This window comes from Oncorhynchus nerka, linkage group LG4, assembly GCF_034236695.1.
Source record: "Oncorhynchus nerka isolate Pitt River linkage group LG4, Oner_Uvic_2.0, whole genome shotgun sequence".
Classification (NCBI taxonomy): domain Eukaryota; kingdom Metazoa; phylum Chordata; class Actinopteri; order Salmoniformes; family Salmonidae; genus Oncorhynchus; species Oncorhynchus nerka.
Window position 1 is genome coordinate 50,523,511 of NC_088399.1, and position 17,204 is coordinate 50,540,714.

Genomic DNA, 17,204 nt, shown 5'->3' on the forward strand with positions numbered 1-17,204 from the left:
TAATAGATGTGATGAAATTGGGATATATCTGGATAACAGTTAAACATCCTCATTTACAAGCTGACATACAGAAGTGATACAAACTACTGTAATAATAGCACCATAGCACGCACTCCAGTGGGTTTAGCTCACTGGCCACCCCCAAAGCCAGTTCCTCCTTTGGTCGCCTTTCCTTCCTCTGCTGCCAATAACTGGAACAAACTGCAAAAAAAAAAATCACTGAAGCTTGAGACTCATATCTCCCTCACTAGCGTTAAGCACCAGCTGTCAGAGCAACTCACAGATCACTGCACCTGTACATAGCCCATCTATCTACCTCATCCCCATACTGTATTTATTTATATTGCTCCTTTGTACCCCAGTATCTCTACTTGCACATTCATCTTCTCCACATCTACCATTCCAGTTTTAATTGCTATATTGTAATTACTTCGCCACCATGGCCTATTTATTGCCTTTAACACCCTTATCTTACCTCATTTGCACTCACTGTATATAGACTTTTTTGTTTTCTTTTTCTAATGTATTATATTGACTGTATGTTTTGTTTATTCCATGTGTAACTCTGTGTTGTTGTGTGTTGAATTGCAATGCTATATCTTGGCCAGGTCGCAGTTGCAAATGAGAACTTGTTCTCAACTAGCCTACCTAGTTAAATAAAATAAATAAAAACATTTCAACAAAACATAGTCCCTTTAAATGGCTTTTATTGATTACTTATTATAGCAAACCCAATAAGACACAAACACACATACATCTGAAGCACTCAACAAGCATAACATACATTGGGTTTTCAAACACAGCACAAGAAGTAAACAGAAACTTAAACCTTAAAATATACACAATGTTGTCTTGGTCGGTCACTTAAAAAAATGTGGGTCTCTTCCTTTAAAAATGTTTCAATAATAATATAAAAAATGGTGTCAAAGTTAAGAACACAAACAGAATGTATGGTTGTGGATGGTAAATCCCAGGCAACCAGAGGCCTCCCTCTTATATCGCCTTCACAGCGTCGTCGATCTCAGAGATTTGATCCTTCAGCTGGTTCCACTGCTCTGGGTTTAGTGAGATACCTGGGCACGGAACAGAGGAAAGTTAGACAGAGGAAAGTAAACTGATCTAGGTTCAGTTAATGAATCCAGAAAAGTAGCATCACTGGGCTTGATGTCAAATATGACATCTGGGTACCACTGTATCTCAGAACAGAGGTGGAAAAAATAAACATAGAAATTGTGATAACACTTAACATTTGTTATCCTTTTAAAATGTTTGTAAAGGGCACATGGATTTGATAAATCATCAATAAACCGTTTAACTCATTGTTCGAAGCACCGAAACGACGATAAAACTATTTCAACCAATGATTCATCATTCCAAATCCATGTGTGTTTGTAGAGTGACTGCATGACAGTGGGCTCAGGGGGCCAGGGTTCTGCTGTGACAAATCTTACCTTTCCTGCCCGGCTTCATCTCTCCCTCCTGGTCCATCCAGTACTCACGGATGTCAATCAGACACTTGCCTTTGAATTCACGAACACTCACATACCTCATCTTCCCAATCTGAAATAAACAAAAAGATGCACGTGAAGACAACCATATCGCAGACCTTCCAACTTTGAATCATTTTTATGAGTATGCTAAAATCATAGTCTCATTCATTATGTAGCCTAGCCCATAGGCCTAAATGTTTTGTATCACAACTGAAGTGGCCAAATAGCTCCATACGTATCCTACAGGCCTAGGACCCCTGAAGCATGGTTGGAGAGCACAGAGCCCACAGAGCCTAGTGTTCTTAAAAGCCCCGTCATTGAGCAATCCCGTTTGAAAACAGTTCTGACAGGCCACTATTTAATAAAATCATATCTCAGCTTTCTCTATTGCGAAATTTGTAGAAATTAAGCACATTAATCTGCTTTCCAAACAGTGTAGCCTATTAGGCATATAAAAATAAAAAATACTGCATGTAACCTACATTTCGCTATGCGAGTGCGGGCTATGGACATATTTTTTTGTCTGTGGGCAATTCTAACTCAAAAAGAATTCCACACATGCTGTGTATCGGGCTCCCGAGTGTCGCAGTGATCTAAGACACTGCATCTCAGTACAAGAGGTGTCGTTGCCGTACCTGGTTCAAATCCAGGCTGCATCACATCCGGCCGTGATTGGGAATCCCATAGAGCGGCACACATTTGTTCCATATATTATTATTTTTGTACATTTTTTATTTAACCTTTATTTAACTAGGCAAGTCAGTTAAGAACAAATTCTTATTTACAATGACGGCCTACACCGGCCAAACCCGGACAAAGCTGGCCCAATTGTGCACCGACCTATGGGACTCCCAATCACAGCCAGTTGTTTTACAGCCGGGATTTGAACCAGGGTGTCTGTAGTGACATCCCAAGCACTAAGATGCAGTGCAACTCTGCGCAACTCGGGAGCAACTCGTAAAGACCAGATTATTACATAAAGACCAGATTCAACTGAGAATATTGCATGTGAATATGATCAAGTGCTTGTCAAATTGTGAATGGGACTGATGAAGTGTGTGTAGCCTGCACAAGAAACAGAGCAGAGCAGTTCCCTTTCATTAAACTTTTTTTTTTTAAATATATATTTTTTTGTCATCATTTGTCGCATCATGCAGCCTTAGAATGTATTAGAAATCAAAACATTTTGCCTTAACGGTTGCTTTAAAAAAAATTACAAAATAAAGCATATAGGAGGACCTGTTTGTTAACCGCTCAACACAGAATAGCCACATGCGCGCACACTCCCTCAGAAATCATTTAGGGGGGGGGGAATATCCTCTCGATTTTATTTAGCTATGTTCATTGTATTTTTCTTATTAAAAAATATAAAGTAATGCCACAGGAATTCTAAGCAAATCGTGTCTGCTAAATGAACTAGTGTAGCCCACAGCCATATGGCCTAACAATGACATAATGACAGTTCTTAACATAATGACAACTCAGAATATGCTATTCTGTTCTTCTGAAATAGGCTACATTTTGTCATATCATAAAGTTTCTTTATCCCTGCCTAAAATAAATATTGGATTTACTGTGATGGTGTAGGCTATATTAAACGGAAGCCTACTTATTTTTTAAATTGATGTAGGCTTGATGTTCCTGAGGTCCGCACCAGTGGCTCGTAGGCTATGCGTGGAAGCTAAATATGTTTATGTTAGTTAACGGTCAATTACCGTGAGACCGGCAGTTATTTGAAAGACAATCACTGGTTGACAAAATTTCATGACCGCCACAGACCTGCGCTACACTCTTAGAAAAAAAGGTTCCAAAAGGGTTCTTTAGCTGTCCCCATAAGGAGAAAGCTTTTTGGTTCCAGGTAGAACCCTTCTGGTTCCAGGTACATGGAACCAGAAGGGTTCTACCTGGAAGAAAAAAAGCTTTCTCCAATGGGGACAGCTGAAGAACCTTTTTTTCTAAGAATGTATATAGACTTATGGGTACTTGGTAATTGGTTGACCTTCAGTAGCTAACTAGAAACATGTTTAAAATGTACAAAATCAGGGTTCTCCCTCTGATTTAGGACTACAGTTAGTTAGGGGGGAGGTCCGGAGGGTGTCCATCAACTTCCCCCTCAGGTAGTTGGCGCATTTAGCATTTTTGAAAAACCATTAACTGACACTTCCTGAAACCTAGAATCTAAAAATATATCCAACCATGCAGACAGCACTTGAGTCTTGTGTATGATCCTAAAAGAAATTGAGTTGGTCTTAATGACACTTTTCTATGTCAAATCTTGGCGTAATAATTTCAAATGAATAGGTGCCTTTATGTGGATAGTGAAGTGACAACGGAAACTGTCATCCTAATTTAGTTTGGGGAGAAAATCTGAATAATTCAATTACTGGATACAATGCAGTAGTCTAACTTACTGTAGGCTATTTGGAATATGAAACAACTGAACTAGACCTACTGTATTGTTTCTGGATCTCCATCCCATCAAGTTAGTTTTGACTTCTAGGTTACCATTCATTCAACATGCCTTATTGTCATCGGTGAACTGAATAGGATCACATCATTAGAAGCCTACTGTTGACATACAGCTACAGTGTATAACGACGACACCAGATCAAGAACTGATTAAATAACATAGGCCTACTAACCCTTAACAGCAACATACAGTCGAAGTCGGAAGTTTACATACACTTTTACACTCGGTTTATCACAATTCCTGACATTTAATCCTAGGCAAAATGCCTTGTCCTTACGTCAGTAAGGATCACCACTTTATTTTAAGAATGTGAAATGTCAAAATAATAATAAAGAGAATGATTTATTTCATCATTTTCTTTCATCACATTCCCAGTGGGTCAGAAGATTACATACTCAATTAGTATTTGGTAGCACTGCCTTTAAATGGTTTAACTTGGGTCAAGTGGTTTGGGTAGCCTTCCACAAGCTTCCCACAATAAGTTTCGACCAAGCTGTAACTTCCTGACTGATGTCTTGAGATGTTGCTTCAATATATCCACATCATTTTCCTTCCTCATGATGCCATCTATTTTGTGAAGTGCACCAGTCCCTCCTGCAGCAAAACACCCCCACAATGTGATGCTGCCACCCCCGTGCTTCACGGCTGGGATGGTGTTCTTCGGCTTGCAAGCCTCCCCCTTTTCCTCCAAACATAACGATGGTCATTATGGCCAAACAGTTCCATTTTTGTTTCATCAGACCAGAGGACATTTCTCCAAAAGGTATGATCTTTGTCCCCATCTGCAGTTGCAAACCGTAGTCTGGCTTTTTGATGGTGGTTTTGGAGCAGTGGCTTCTTCCTTGCTGAGCGGTTATGACGACATAGGTCTCATTTTACTGTGGATATCGATACTTTTGTACTGGTTTCCTCCAGCATCTTCACAAGGTCCTTTGCGGTTGTTCTGGGATTGATTTGCACTTTTTGTACCAAATACGTTCACCTCGAGGAGACAGAACGAGTCTCCTTCCTGAGCGTTATGGCAGCTGCGTGGTCCCATGGTGTTTATACTTGCGTACTATTGTTTGTACAGATGAACGTGGTACCACCAGGCGTTTGGAAATTGCTCCCAAGGATGAACCAGACTTGTGGAGGTTTATAATTTTTTCTGAGGTCTTGGCTAATTTCCATGATGTCAAGCAAAGAGGCACTGAGTTGTAAAAATTACTTGTGTCATGCACAAAGTAGATGTCCTAACTGACTTGCCAAAACTATAGTTTGTTAACAAGACATTTGTGGAGTGGTTGAAAATCGAGTTTTAATGACTCCAACCTAAGTGTATGCAAACTTCCGCCTTCAACTGTAACTTTCTGTGAAGGACAGTATTAGCAGAACAGCGCTCTCTGCCACGTCTGCGGCAGAATGAACTACCGCAACACCGCACATTTCCTTGCTCGTCAATGCACTCGCACCTACTACCGTTGCGGAGATCAAAGCATGTGCAGGCAAGTAAGTGTGCTCGCTTAGTTGACTAAACGCTGTAGCTAACTACCTTTGTTGCAATGACGCCTTAGCTAAGGAGCTAAAGACTAAACAATCGTGGTTATGTGCTTAACTAGCACATAAAAATGTAGGAAAATGTATTTGACAAACAGTTCTCCATTTTGCCTACCCCTTTCTCCTCACACGTCACTGGTATCAACGGACAAAGTGGAGAGCTGCCATCCAGCTCGAGGGAGGAAAATAGTGTTGTTAACTCGAAATGACAAGGTTCCAGTTGAACAAAGTTTACTATACCGTATGAACACACTACAAGGTAGCCATCGCACACCAGGCTAGGTCCATCAACAGCAAGCCTTCCCGCGCAAGCACACTCTTGACAGAGTGATAGCCCCGTAATAACAGAAATATGGGGATACTTAAAACATGAACTTGACAGTCTCCCACTTTTCTTTAAAGACAAATAAAACATCAACAACATCATTAAATGTCCAAGTATTATTCAAGTTCCCCATTACAAATGGATTGTGTGAAAAAGTTTTGTATTACTCAAGCTACCACTTTCCATTTACTGAGTGCCTATAGGAGCACAAAACCAGATGCTCCTTTTTTTAGTCAGACAGTCTGCAAGCTGTTGTCAATTCCATCCACAAGGGCAAGTGTTTCTCCAGCAAGTGTGCTTCGGACAACCCTTCTGATCCTTTTTGACCGCCAACAGATAGGTGAGAATCTTCCTCCTTCACCCATTAACACGATTAGATGCCCACCATGCGTGCCTCCATCTGTAAGGTTCCCTAGGGAAGCATCCCTGAAGACAACTAGTTTCAAAAAGTCATCTTTTCCAACATGCTGAAACTTTTTAAAAAAGTCACTTGTTGTGATTTCAGTTGACGAACAACTTTGTTCGCCTCATGAATGGTTTGTACAGTGGCGTGTTTTGTGGTTAGATGCCAAGTTGCAACCATCAAACATTAACATCAGGTCTACTCTGTCTAGCAACCCATAGAATTTGTCCTATCTTTGACCTCAATTGATCCGCTTCAATTCCACAGAGGGGAATTCCTTTGTACGGCTCTTGAAGAATCCACATGAATGGGTTGAAGATTCTTGATATAGCTCTCCTGTTGCATCAGTATTGTTCCATCAACTGTCATTAACTCTATGCCAACATAAACATTATCATGCTCCTCACGGCCGACCTGGAAAACAGCTTTGAGGTGTGGAATCACAGTTGAAGCAAAGGTCTGTGAGCCACCCCAGATAAAGTCATAAACATGACAGGCAAGTACTCCAGTCACATTGCAGTCTTGATCAAGCCAATAGAAGACTGCAGGATCCACTTGTGACATTTTTCCACCTGTATTCAGCATTGTTGCCTTGACTTTGTTGTACCAGTAGAGTGATGCATCTGCCAGTCCAGACACACACTGTTTTAGTTCCCACAGTGTTCCTTCACCCTTAGCTTCAGGCGGAGGTCGGATGTGAATGTCCCTTGACAGCTTTGTTCCCTGCAAAAATGCAGATTTGATGTCTATGGAATTCAGTTTCCATTTCTTCTGGCAGATCACCATCATCAGCAATCTGAGTGACTCTGAGGTACATGTCAGTGAGTCTTTTGGGAGTTCTTTAGCAGCCAGCTCTAGATGTGCTTTAGGCACTATTCCAGTTAAGGATTCTTTAAAGGGTATACACCCACCTTGTTGAGACACTTTTGGCTAATGTCTTTAAACTTCCTCAAATACTCAATTTTTCATCCAATTACTGAGCTCATCTAGCTTAGCTGAGTCAAATGACACATCCTTTGTTTCAAGTACAGAAAGTGTAGCTGGTACTGCAAGTTGTACCAGTTCTGGTGTTTTCCTTTTGCCTTTCCTGCTCGTCCAATGACGGTTGCTGTATGTGGAATACCACTTTCTCTGTCCAGCTTTCAGATTGGAACAACCATGTTCTCTTAACACGTGTGGCTGTTGTTGAATGTTTTCCTCATTTGAACGCTCAACAGTATTATCTGTGGCATGGTTTAAGGTCTCTGCTCCATTTCCTGTGTCAGTTTCAGCGCCCATATCATTGGATGCGACATCTGGTAGGTTTGTGTTTGTTACTGTGTCCTTTTTGTCATTTTTCATTGGGAGACAGAGGGGCTGTTGCTGAGAATCAATCTTGATAATTTACTTTCCGCAATCTTGAGTGATGCACCCTGACTAGGGTGCACCCTGACTATGGTGCCTCCGTGCCTCACAAATATCACCACACCATCTTGGCCAATGACTACTCCCGGTCCACTTCACTCTTGACAGTCAACTCGTTTGTAGTACACTTTGTTTCCAGTCTCATACTTCTCATCGGTGGGTCGTAGCGGTTTCCGCAGAGCCCTGCGAATTCTCTCTGAGCACTCTGCTTCGGTGGACGCTTTTCTCGCTGCATGTAGTGCTGAAAGGTGCTGTCCCACCCCCATGCACCCACACTGGTCCCTTCTAGTGCTCGTGGCTTGTCAACCAGTACAGAGGGAAGATAGGGTTCTGCCCGAACACTAGTTGCTATGGGCTGTAACCATGAACACTGTGCAGTGAGTTTTCTTGCATTCAAAGCCCAATCTAGGGCTGTTTTACAGTCACATCCATTGCCTTGCTTCACTCATTGTCACTGTATAATTTCTGGGGCGGGCCAAGCAAGCACACTTATCCAGGAATGAATGAAGTGCTTGACCATTTCACTGTGTTTCTTTTATTCACAATGCTTCTAGCACTGAAGTGTGCGAAGTGGTGGATTATGTGAAGGTACCACACACTTGGTCCTAGCTCATGTAGATATACAGCCACTGTTTCATTGTACTTGGAAGCCAGTGGCAAACCAACAGCTGGTCTGGGCTTTTTGACATGTCTCACAGCTGTTAAATATCTGCTGTAGAATGGAAATACTCTCATCATCATTATTCCCTGACCTGCTGAGTACTTTCTGACGGCTGTCAACTGTAGCATATCCAAACTGTTTGTGAAGCTTTAACAATACTTAGTGTTTTTCTTTGTGTTCATGTTGTCTGTGACTTTCAGAATCTCCATGTGCTCTGTGTCCATTAGAATCTCATTTTTGCATGGACTCTGTGTAATGTCTTTGTTAAAAATGTTGACACAATAGTGGCCTGAGGTAGTAAGTTCAAGAGTCACTGGTTGTTTAAACATCACTGCCGTGTCATTTTTTTTTATGTCTAGTCCCTTCTTGAGGGAAGCTTTGCTTAATTGTAAGGGGGTATCTGTAGGGACCACCTCTGTTTCAATGTGACACTTAGACTGACCAATTTTTGCTGGTATCTTAACTCTTGGTAGAATGGATGATTCTCCCATCTCCAAATTTGAAAGCTCTGTTGCTTGGTGTCTCAATCATATTTTGTACCCCTTTCATATTTAGTTCACGGACATAGCTATCAAGCCATTTTGCACCACACACTGTCCGTGTACATGCAGTATCAATCACAGCAGAGCCTAAGGATTCAACTATAAAAATCTCAGTATCAGAAGCAGATTAGTTTGAGAACAGTGTAGTGTTACACTGCTCTATGTTTTCACATTTTCCTGTTAGATTAACTTGTTCATTTTTATGAGGCCTGTCTGTAACCCAATGGTAAGTGCTTCGACAAATAGCACATTTTGATCTCCTTCCATATTTGCCCAGTCGATTTGTGCCGGGCAATTGGCGCCCCCTTCTGGTTGTCTTGAGAACGTGACTTGTTTGCGCCTTTTCTCTGCTGCTCAGTGTAATATGCTGTGTCACTCACTTGCATTCCATCTGTTATTGGCGTGACAGACGTCAATAACATTATTATTTAGTGCCGACCTCATTGATGCAAAAGTCAGCACAGTACAAGCAGTCGAAGCCAACTGAACCATGTCGTACTTGCGCATCCTATTGTACCTCTGTTCGAAATCAATGGTCTAGTCCGTCATTGCAACCGAAATATCTCTCGTAACACTGTCAAAGTTTGAATATGCCTCGTAGGCACGGTCTTTCTCTTCTTTAAGAAATACAGAATCCAGTGCTCTGATCAAAGTTCCCATACCACCACCCTTGTTCAAATCCTCAACGGATATTTCCAGTGCTGTGTCTCTCGCTCTTCCATCGAGCGATAATAGCACCGCAAGTGCTTGCTTTTTCGTGTCCCGATTAGTAACCCGTGTCCAGATTCCAAGTTCATTTTTCCAACTGTCGTACAACCTCTTCTTGTCGAAGCGAGGTGGCACATTGTAGTTATTAACCATCCTCTGCTACCAATGTTAACTCGAAATGACACAACGACAAGGTTCCAGTTCAACAAAGTTTACTATGGCGTATGAACGCACTACAAGGTAGCCATCGCACAGCCAGGCTAGGTCCATCAACAGCAAGCCTTCCCGCGCAGGCGCACTCTTGACAGAGTGACAGCCCCGTAATAACAGAAATATAGGGATACTTCAAACATGAACTTAACAAATAGTACTGCGACTACGGGGCGGACGGAGCGGAGAGCTAGAGATGTCTCTCCTTGCCCGTCCTCCAAATGTCTCAGCTCCAACTGCAGACAGTTGAGTCAAAAAAACTATAACGTGCAAACTAGAAGCCTATTTTTGCGTATTTTGAGGGTAGTTTTCATACCAGCATGCTTTGACCTCAAATGTCATCCATGGCATGCAAAAGGTTGGATATCGACATGCAACGAACGTCGCATCTTTTGTACTGGGGATGGACTGACACCGTGTTCCTCTGTGCTGGAGTCTGGTCGAGCGGCAACACAGAGCTGGGATCTCCCTACCTGGAACTTGTTGTCGTCCTTGTCCTTGTTGCTGCTTCCCTTGGAGGTTCCACCAGGTTTGGAACTCTCCCCTCCTTTCGGTTTCTTAGATGCTAGTTTCTCTGGCGCTGCTTGCTTTCTCTTCTTGGCCTATGAACAGGGGGTTCATTTCCACACATATAAAAATAGACTTTCTCTTCTGAAAGTACAAAAGGCGAACCTCTGATTTATAATATGAACTGTAGCAGGTTAGCGTTTTTCGTCATGAATCTGGTTCTGGAGGCAGCCCTGCAGTGGTCACTAGCTGGCAAGGCCACAAAGTCATAAAAATCAGAATTTAAACTTGACGCTAGCCTTAACCCTAACCACACTGCTAACCCTAACCATAACCTTAAAATTATGACCAAAAAGCACATTTTTGTTTTCATTAACTTTTACAATATAGCCCCTATTTTACTTTGCAGATGGTCCATCTAGCAGAAATCGCTCAGTTCTGCCTCAAGGACATGACTCATCCCAATAAACGTCAACCTGCTTCTCAGTGTGAGAGGCGTCATTACAGATACCCTAGTTCAAATCCAGGCTGTGATTGGGAGTCGCATAGGGCGGCGCACAATTGGCCCAGCGTCGTCCGTGTTTGGCTGGCATTGTAAATAAGAATGTTCTTAACTGACTTTAAATTTAAAAAATCTAATATATGCAGCCATATTAAAAACCCGGCTTTGAATCTAGGTACACTACCGTTTGAAAGTTTGGGGTGACTTAGAAATGTCCTTGTTCTTAAAAGAAAAGCACATTTTCTGCTATTAAAATAACATCAAATTGATCAGAAATACAGTGTAGACATTGTTAATGTTGTAAATGACTATTGTAGCTGGAGACAGCAGATTTTTTATGGAATATCTACATAAGCGTACAGAGGCCCATTATCAACAACCATCACTCCTGTGTTCCAATGGCACATTGTGTTAGCTAATCCAAGTTTATCATTTTAAGAACCTAATTGATCATTAGAAAACCTTTTTGCTATTATGTTAGCACAGCTGAAAACTGTTGTTCTCATTAAAGAAGCAATAAAACGGGCATTCTTTAGACTAGTTGAGTATCGACATTTGCGGGTTCGATTACAGACTCAAAATGGCCAGAAGCAAAGACCTTTCTTCTGAAACTCTTCAGTCTATTCTTGTTCTGAGAAATGAAGGCTATTCCATGTGAGAAATTGACACAAAACTGAAGATCCCGTACAATGCTGTGTACTACTCCCTTCACTAAACAGCACAAACTGGCCTAACCAGAAGAGAAAGAGGATTACAAGAGACACCGGTGCACAACTGAGCAAGAGGACAAGTATATTAGATTGTCTAGTTTGAGAAACAGATCCCTCACAAGTCCCCAACTAACAGCTTCATTAAATAGTACACACAAAACACTAGTCAACATCAACAGTGATGAGGCGACTCCAGGATGCTGGCCTTCTAGGCAGAGATCCTCTGTCCAGTGTCTGTTTTCTTTTGCCCATCTTAATCTTTTCTTTTTATTAGCCAGTCTGAGATATGGATTTTACTTTGCAACTCTGCCTAGAAGGCCAGCATCCTGGAGTCGCCTCTTCACTGTTTACATTGAGACTAGTGTTTTGCGGGTACTATTTAATGAAGCTGCCAGTTGAGGACCTGTGAGGTGTCCGTTTCTCAAACTAGACACTAATGTACTTGTCCTCTTGCTCAGTTGTGCACCGGGGGGCCTCCCACACCTCTTTCTATTCTGGTTAGGGACAGTTTGCGCTGTTCTGTGAAGAGAGTAGTACACAGCGTTGTACCAGAGCTTCAGTTTCTTGGCAATTTCTCGTGTGGAATAGCCTTCATTTCTCAGAAAAAGAATAGACTTACGAGTTTCAGAAGAAAGGTCTTTGTTTCTGGCCATTTTGAGCCTGTAATCGAACCCACAAATGCTGATACTCCAGATACTCAACTAGTCTAAAGAATGACAGTTGTATTGCTTCTTTAATGAGTCAACAGTTTTCAGCTGTGCTAACATAATTGCAAAAGGGTTTTCTAATGATCAATTAGCCTTTTAAAAATTATAAACTTGGATTAGCTAACACAATGTGCTATTGGCACACAGGAGTGATGGTTGCTGATAAATGTAGATATTCCATTAAAAAACAGCTGTTTCCAGCTACAATAGTCATTTACAACATTAACAATGTCTACACTGTATTTCTGATCAATTTCATGCTATTTTAATTGACTTTCTTTTGCTTTTCTTTAAAAAAAAAAGGCATTTCTAAGTGACCCTAAACTTTTGAACGGTAGTGTAGATCTGAGCATTTTTAAATATTTGTGTCCTTTTCAGTTCTTTTGACAGAAACACAATGTCTTTACTTTGTGGCTTTGGATACAACACAGGAGCAGGGGGTGTCTGTTTAAACAATGCCACTTCATATAATGTTTACATACACTACATTACTCATCTCATATGTATATACTGTATTCTATACCATCTACTGCATCTTGCCATCTTGATGTAATGTATCACTAGCCACTTTTATATGTTTACATATCTTACATTACTCATCTCATATGTATATACTGTACTCTATACCATCTACTGCATCTTGCCTATGCAGTTCTATACCATCACTCATATATTTTTATGTACATATTCTTATTCATTCCTTTACACTTGTGTGTATAAGGTAATTGTTGTTAGATTAGATTACTCGTTGGATTTTACTGCATTGTCGAAACTAGAAGCACAAGCATTTCGCTACACTCGCATTAACATCTGCTAACCATGTGTATGTGACAAATAAAATTTGATTCAATTTTACCTTGGTCTCAGCCTCACTGTCTGAGTCACTGGCACTGGCACTGCCAGAAGTAGATGACAGAACTTCCTTTGACTTGGGCATCCTGGGGGAAAAAAAGATGATACAATGACTGAATAAATACCATCCTTTCGTAAGACGTCAATGCACAATGTTATCAAAAATAAACCTACATTCCAAAGTGCATGATTTTGTTCTATTGCAGCGTAAACTCTGATAATCCGCTTTATTATGTCTGTTTGTTACTGTGTGCAGTAACACTATACAGTAGTTAGCAGATTAATGATAATCAGTGACCTAGTCTATAATGCACTCTTAGAAAAAAGGTGCTAAGTAGAACCATACAGGGTTCTTCGGTTTGTCCCCATAAGGGAACCCTTTTAGTTCTGGGTAGAACCCTCTATGTGCGGTTCCTCAAAGAGCCACCTGTATATGGTTCTACCTAGAACAATAACCATTTTGTCATTTAAAGGTTATTCCTAGAACCCTCTATGAACGGGTCCAGCTTTACCAGCCTTTAAAATTGTATTATTTAGGACAAAACATTACATTTATCATCAGACCTTTCATTGAGGAACTAGTCAAAAATGTGTTTAACTAAACCACAGCCTGTCGTTTCAAATGGGAACAAATGAGCCAAAGTGGGCAGAACAAGCAAGGAGGTTAGCAGAGTCAAGCACGAGCTAGCGAAATCCTAGTGGCGCATTCTAGCATGCATTTCCAGATTTCCGTTGGGGAACGCCTACTCTGTAACGTGCATGTGTGCAATAACTCAATTTGCCTTTGAACGCCTTCTAAACAACCCAACATTGGCAAGGGATAAAGTCTACAAAACTTTGTCCACCCTGTTCGTAACATATTGTAGTTTTGGGAAAAGAAAACTGTATTGAGATCAAATGCTTAATTGATGAGTAAATTAACAGATTGTCGGCCTAAATCCATCTCTTTCCATCACTGCCGGCCCCCGGCTTTCCCTTGCTACCATATTTGATAGTGAGTGGAAACGCCAACCGGGTGCTTCACATCTATACATCCAGTGAAATATCTGTCTCATTGTTCTATCCGTGGCCTAGTTATACTCTTAACACAGCGGTGTTCAGAATCTCCTGGTTTACAGGCCACCACGGGCCTTCAAGTCACATTGTGCTGGTTTGCAAAGTGATGTGTAATTCCTATTGGAATCCAGCCATAGTTAGCATATCCAACAAGTGTAATTGTTAATCCCCACAACCTGCATTCAGAATGATTGCCAGGTTATGGAAGTCTGAATTACTGAGACTTCCTCAGTCATCTAAACTGGAACAACCATCTAAGTAACGGGTGCCATAAAACCAACAGATTGGATCAGTTTAGAAAACAGTATGTTCTTTATCTTTGTGTAGCATAAAATGTATTAGCCAATCAATGTACATGCAAAAACATATTTTACAGAAAAACAAACTATTCTGAAAATCTCCCTACATGCTGGGAAACATTATAGATGGTTATATGCAGCACCCTCCATGCCTTCCAAAAAACGTCCAAGAACCCTTTCTTCCAAAAACGGTTCTTATGATGTTAAATGTTTCAGATGGAACACTTTGCCTAACAAAGGATCCTTGTCTTCCAAAAGGGGTTCTGATCAACAATTGTTATTGGTAGAACCATATCCCTCCGCAAAGAACCGTTTACTACAAGTAAAACCGTTTACTATGATGTAAAACAACTGATGTCGATATATACAGAAATCAACCACATTTCCACTGGACATTTTCCAACCTAAAAAAGAAAAAAAGAAATGCTACACGGGTTCCCTCACGCTGACCCAGATGTAGTCCACGTGACCACCGAATGTGTACATTCAAGTAAATGTTATGGTTATTATTTCCATTTGCAATCTAGGACGGATTCGCTCGAATTATTGCACAGCTCGTCGATTTACTGTACAAAATAGCACGCGCATACTCTGGATAGGTAGGCCTGAATTAACCAACAATCCAACAATGTATCACGATCAATCGAGTTTGTAAAGCTCTTGCAGCACGGCTACAATGTTGCATTTGGGTTTGCACCATTGTTTGCTCCAGGTAGAACATCTACATAGTAACAACAATACAGTACTTACGTGCAATATTTCACTGTATCAGGCTCGAGGGTCGTGTACGCGGATACTGTGAAGGCGCGAGATAAAGGCCTGCAAATCAATAATTTCTTGTCTTGTCAGAACCTGCGCGGTTTACCAAATCTTCCTTTCAAATGAACTGGACGAAGTAAAAACAGCACAAGGCTTTCATCCCGTTCATGTGATCTAGAAATCAGCGGCGCAAGTTTTGCTGCAGCTTCGATGCATCCGGAGGTAAACGGTATATTTGTGGGAAATGGGAGTTGTGGGAAATGGTGTTCTCTGATTGTGCTCCTGCTTACAGTTAAAGGCGCTGCATGGTCAATTCTATGTTTTTATTTGACCTTGATTTAACTAGGCAAGTCAGTTAAGAACAAATTCTTACTTACAATGACGGCCTAGGAACAGTGGGTTAACTGCCTTGTTCAGGGGCAGAACGACAGATTTTTTACCTTGTCAGCTCAGGGATTCTATCTAGCAACCTTTCGGTTACTAGCCCAGCTCTACATTTGGTAACAGTTCAAAACAATAAAAATGCATACATTTCGGCAATCACTGAAAGTAATAGGGCCTTAATTATTCTATCAATAACCTTGTAATAGAGTTGTAGTAGCAGCACATAATAAATAATTATTTGGTGGGTGCTTATATTTGTATAATATAATATACATGTGTGAATTGGACATGTTTTTTTTTTGCGTATTCCAACTCACTCCTAAGACACATTCAGAGAGTAAGGTCACAGCCAGGGTCAGCCATTATCAATGGCGACCCTGGAGTAATTAGGGTTAAGTGCCTTGCTCAAGGGCACATCAACAGATTTTTCACCTTATCAGCGCTGGGGTTTGAACCTGCGACCTTTCGGTTAGTGACCCAAAGTTCTAACGGCTAGGCTACCTGTCATGTTCTGTGAAGTACAGTATATCATTTTTTTTTTACATTTTTTATTTCACCTTTATTTAACCAGGTAGGCTAGTTGAGAACAAGTTCTCATTTGCAACTGCGACCTGGCCAAGATAAAGCATAGCAGTGTGAACAGACAACACAGAGTTACACGTGGAGTAAACAATTAACAAGTCAATAACACAGTAGAAAAAAAGGGGAGTCTATATACATTGTGTGTAAAAGGCATGAGAAGGTAGGCGAATAATTACAATTATGCAGATTAACACTGGAGTGATAAATGATCAGATGGTTATGTACAGGTAGAGATATTGGTGTGCAAAAGAGCAGAAAAGTAAATAAATAAAAACAGTATGGGGATGAGGTAGGTGAAAATGGGTGGGCTATTTACCAATAGACTATGTACAGCTGCAGCGATCGGTTAGCTGCTCAGATAGCAGATGTTTGAAGTTGGTGAGGGAGATAAAAGTCTCCAACTTCAGCGATTTTTGCAATTCGTTCCAGTCACAGGCAGCAGAGAACTGGAACGAAAGGTGTTGGGTGTTGGGTGATGAGGTGTTGGCTTTAGGGATGATCAGTGAGATACACCTGCTGGAGTGCGTGCTACGGATGGGTGTTGATATCGTGACCAGTGAACTGAGATAAGGCGGAGCTTTACCTAGCATGGACTTGTAGATGACCTGGAGCCAGTGGGTCTGGCGACGAATATGTAGCGAGGGCCAGCCGACTAGAGCATACAAGTCGCAGTGGTGGGTGGTATAAGGTGCTTTAGTGACAAAACGGATGGCACTGTGATAAACTGCATCCAGTTTGCTGAGTTGAGTGTTGGAAGCAATTTTGTAGATGACATCGCCGAAGTCGAGGATCGGTAGGATAGTCCGTTTTACTAGGGTAAGTTTGGCGGCGTGAGTGAAGGAGGCTTTGTTGCGGAATAGAAAGCCGACTCTTGATTTGATTTTCGATTGGAGATGTTTGATATGGGTCTGGAAGGAGAGTTTACAGTCTAGCCAGACACCTAGGTACTTATAGATGTCCACATATTCAAGGTCGGAACCATCCAATTCTTTAAAAAATAATTCATAAACCGAAGCATGTTTGCTCCACTTCTAATGTGAAAACATCTTCTATAATCTTCCTTGATACACTGTTTAGGATGTGTCATAAAGTACACG

The 17,204-nt window shown here is 41.2% G+C and overlaps 1 protein-coding gene across 1 annotated transcript; it reads right to left on the bottom strand.

Moving 5' to 3' along the window:
- Positions 1-690: 690 nt before the first annotated feature.
- LOC115127157 (activated RNA polymerase II transcriptional coactivator p15-like) lies at positions 691-15,262 on the bottom strand. The gene is made up of 5 exons (XM_029656802.2): positions 15,133-15,262; positions 13,032-13,113; positions 10,223-10,351; positions 1,452-1,560; positions 691-1,073 (listed from the first exon to the last, which is right to left on the bottom strand). Exons 2-5 carry the CDS (start codon positions 13,110-13,112, stop codon positions 994-996), a joined length of 399 nt encoding a protein of 132 aa, XP_029512662.2. The 5' UTR covers position 13,113; positions 15,133-15,262; the 3' UTR covers positions 691-993.
- Between the last annotated feature and the right edge of the window lie 1,942 nt (positions 15,263-17,204).

Coding starts and splice junctions, on each gene's coding strand:
- LOC115127157 (XM_029656802.2), bottom strand. CDS start 13,112: ATGCCCAAGTCAAAGGAAGTTCTGTCATCTACTTCTGGCAGTGCCAGT. Junction 10,352..13,031: donor ACAGTGAGGCTGAGACCAAG/GTAAAATTGAAT, acceptor CCCTGTTCATAG/GCCAAGAAGAGAAAGCAAGC. Junction 1,074..1,451: donor GATGAAGCCGGGCAGGAAAG/GTAAGATTTGTC, acceptor TTCCGTGCCCAG/GTATCTCACTAAACCCAGAG.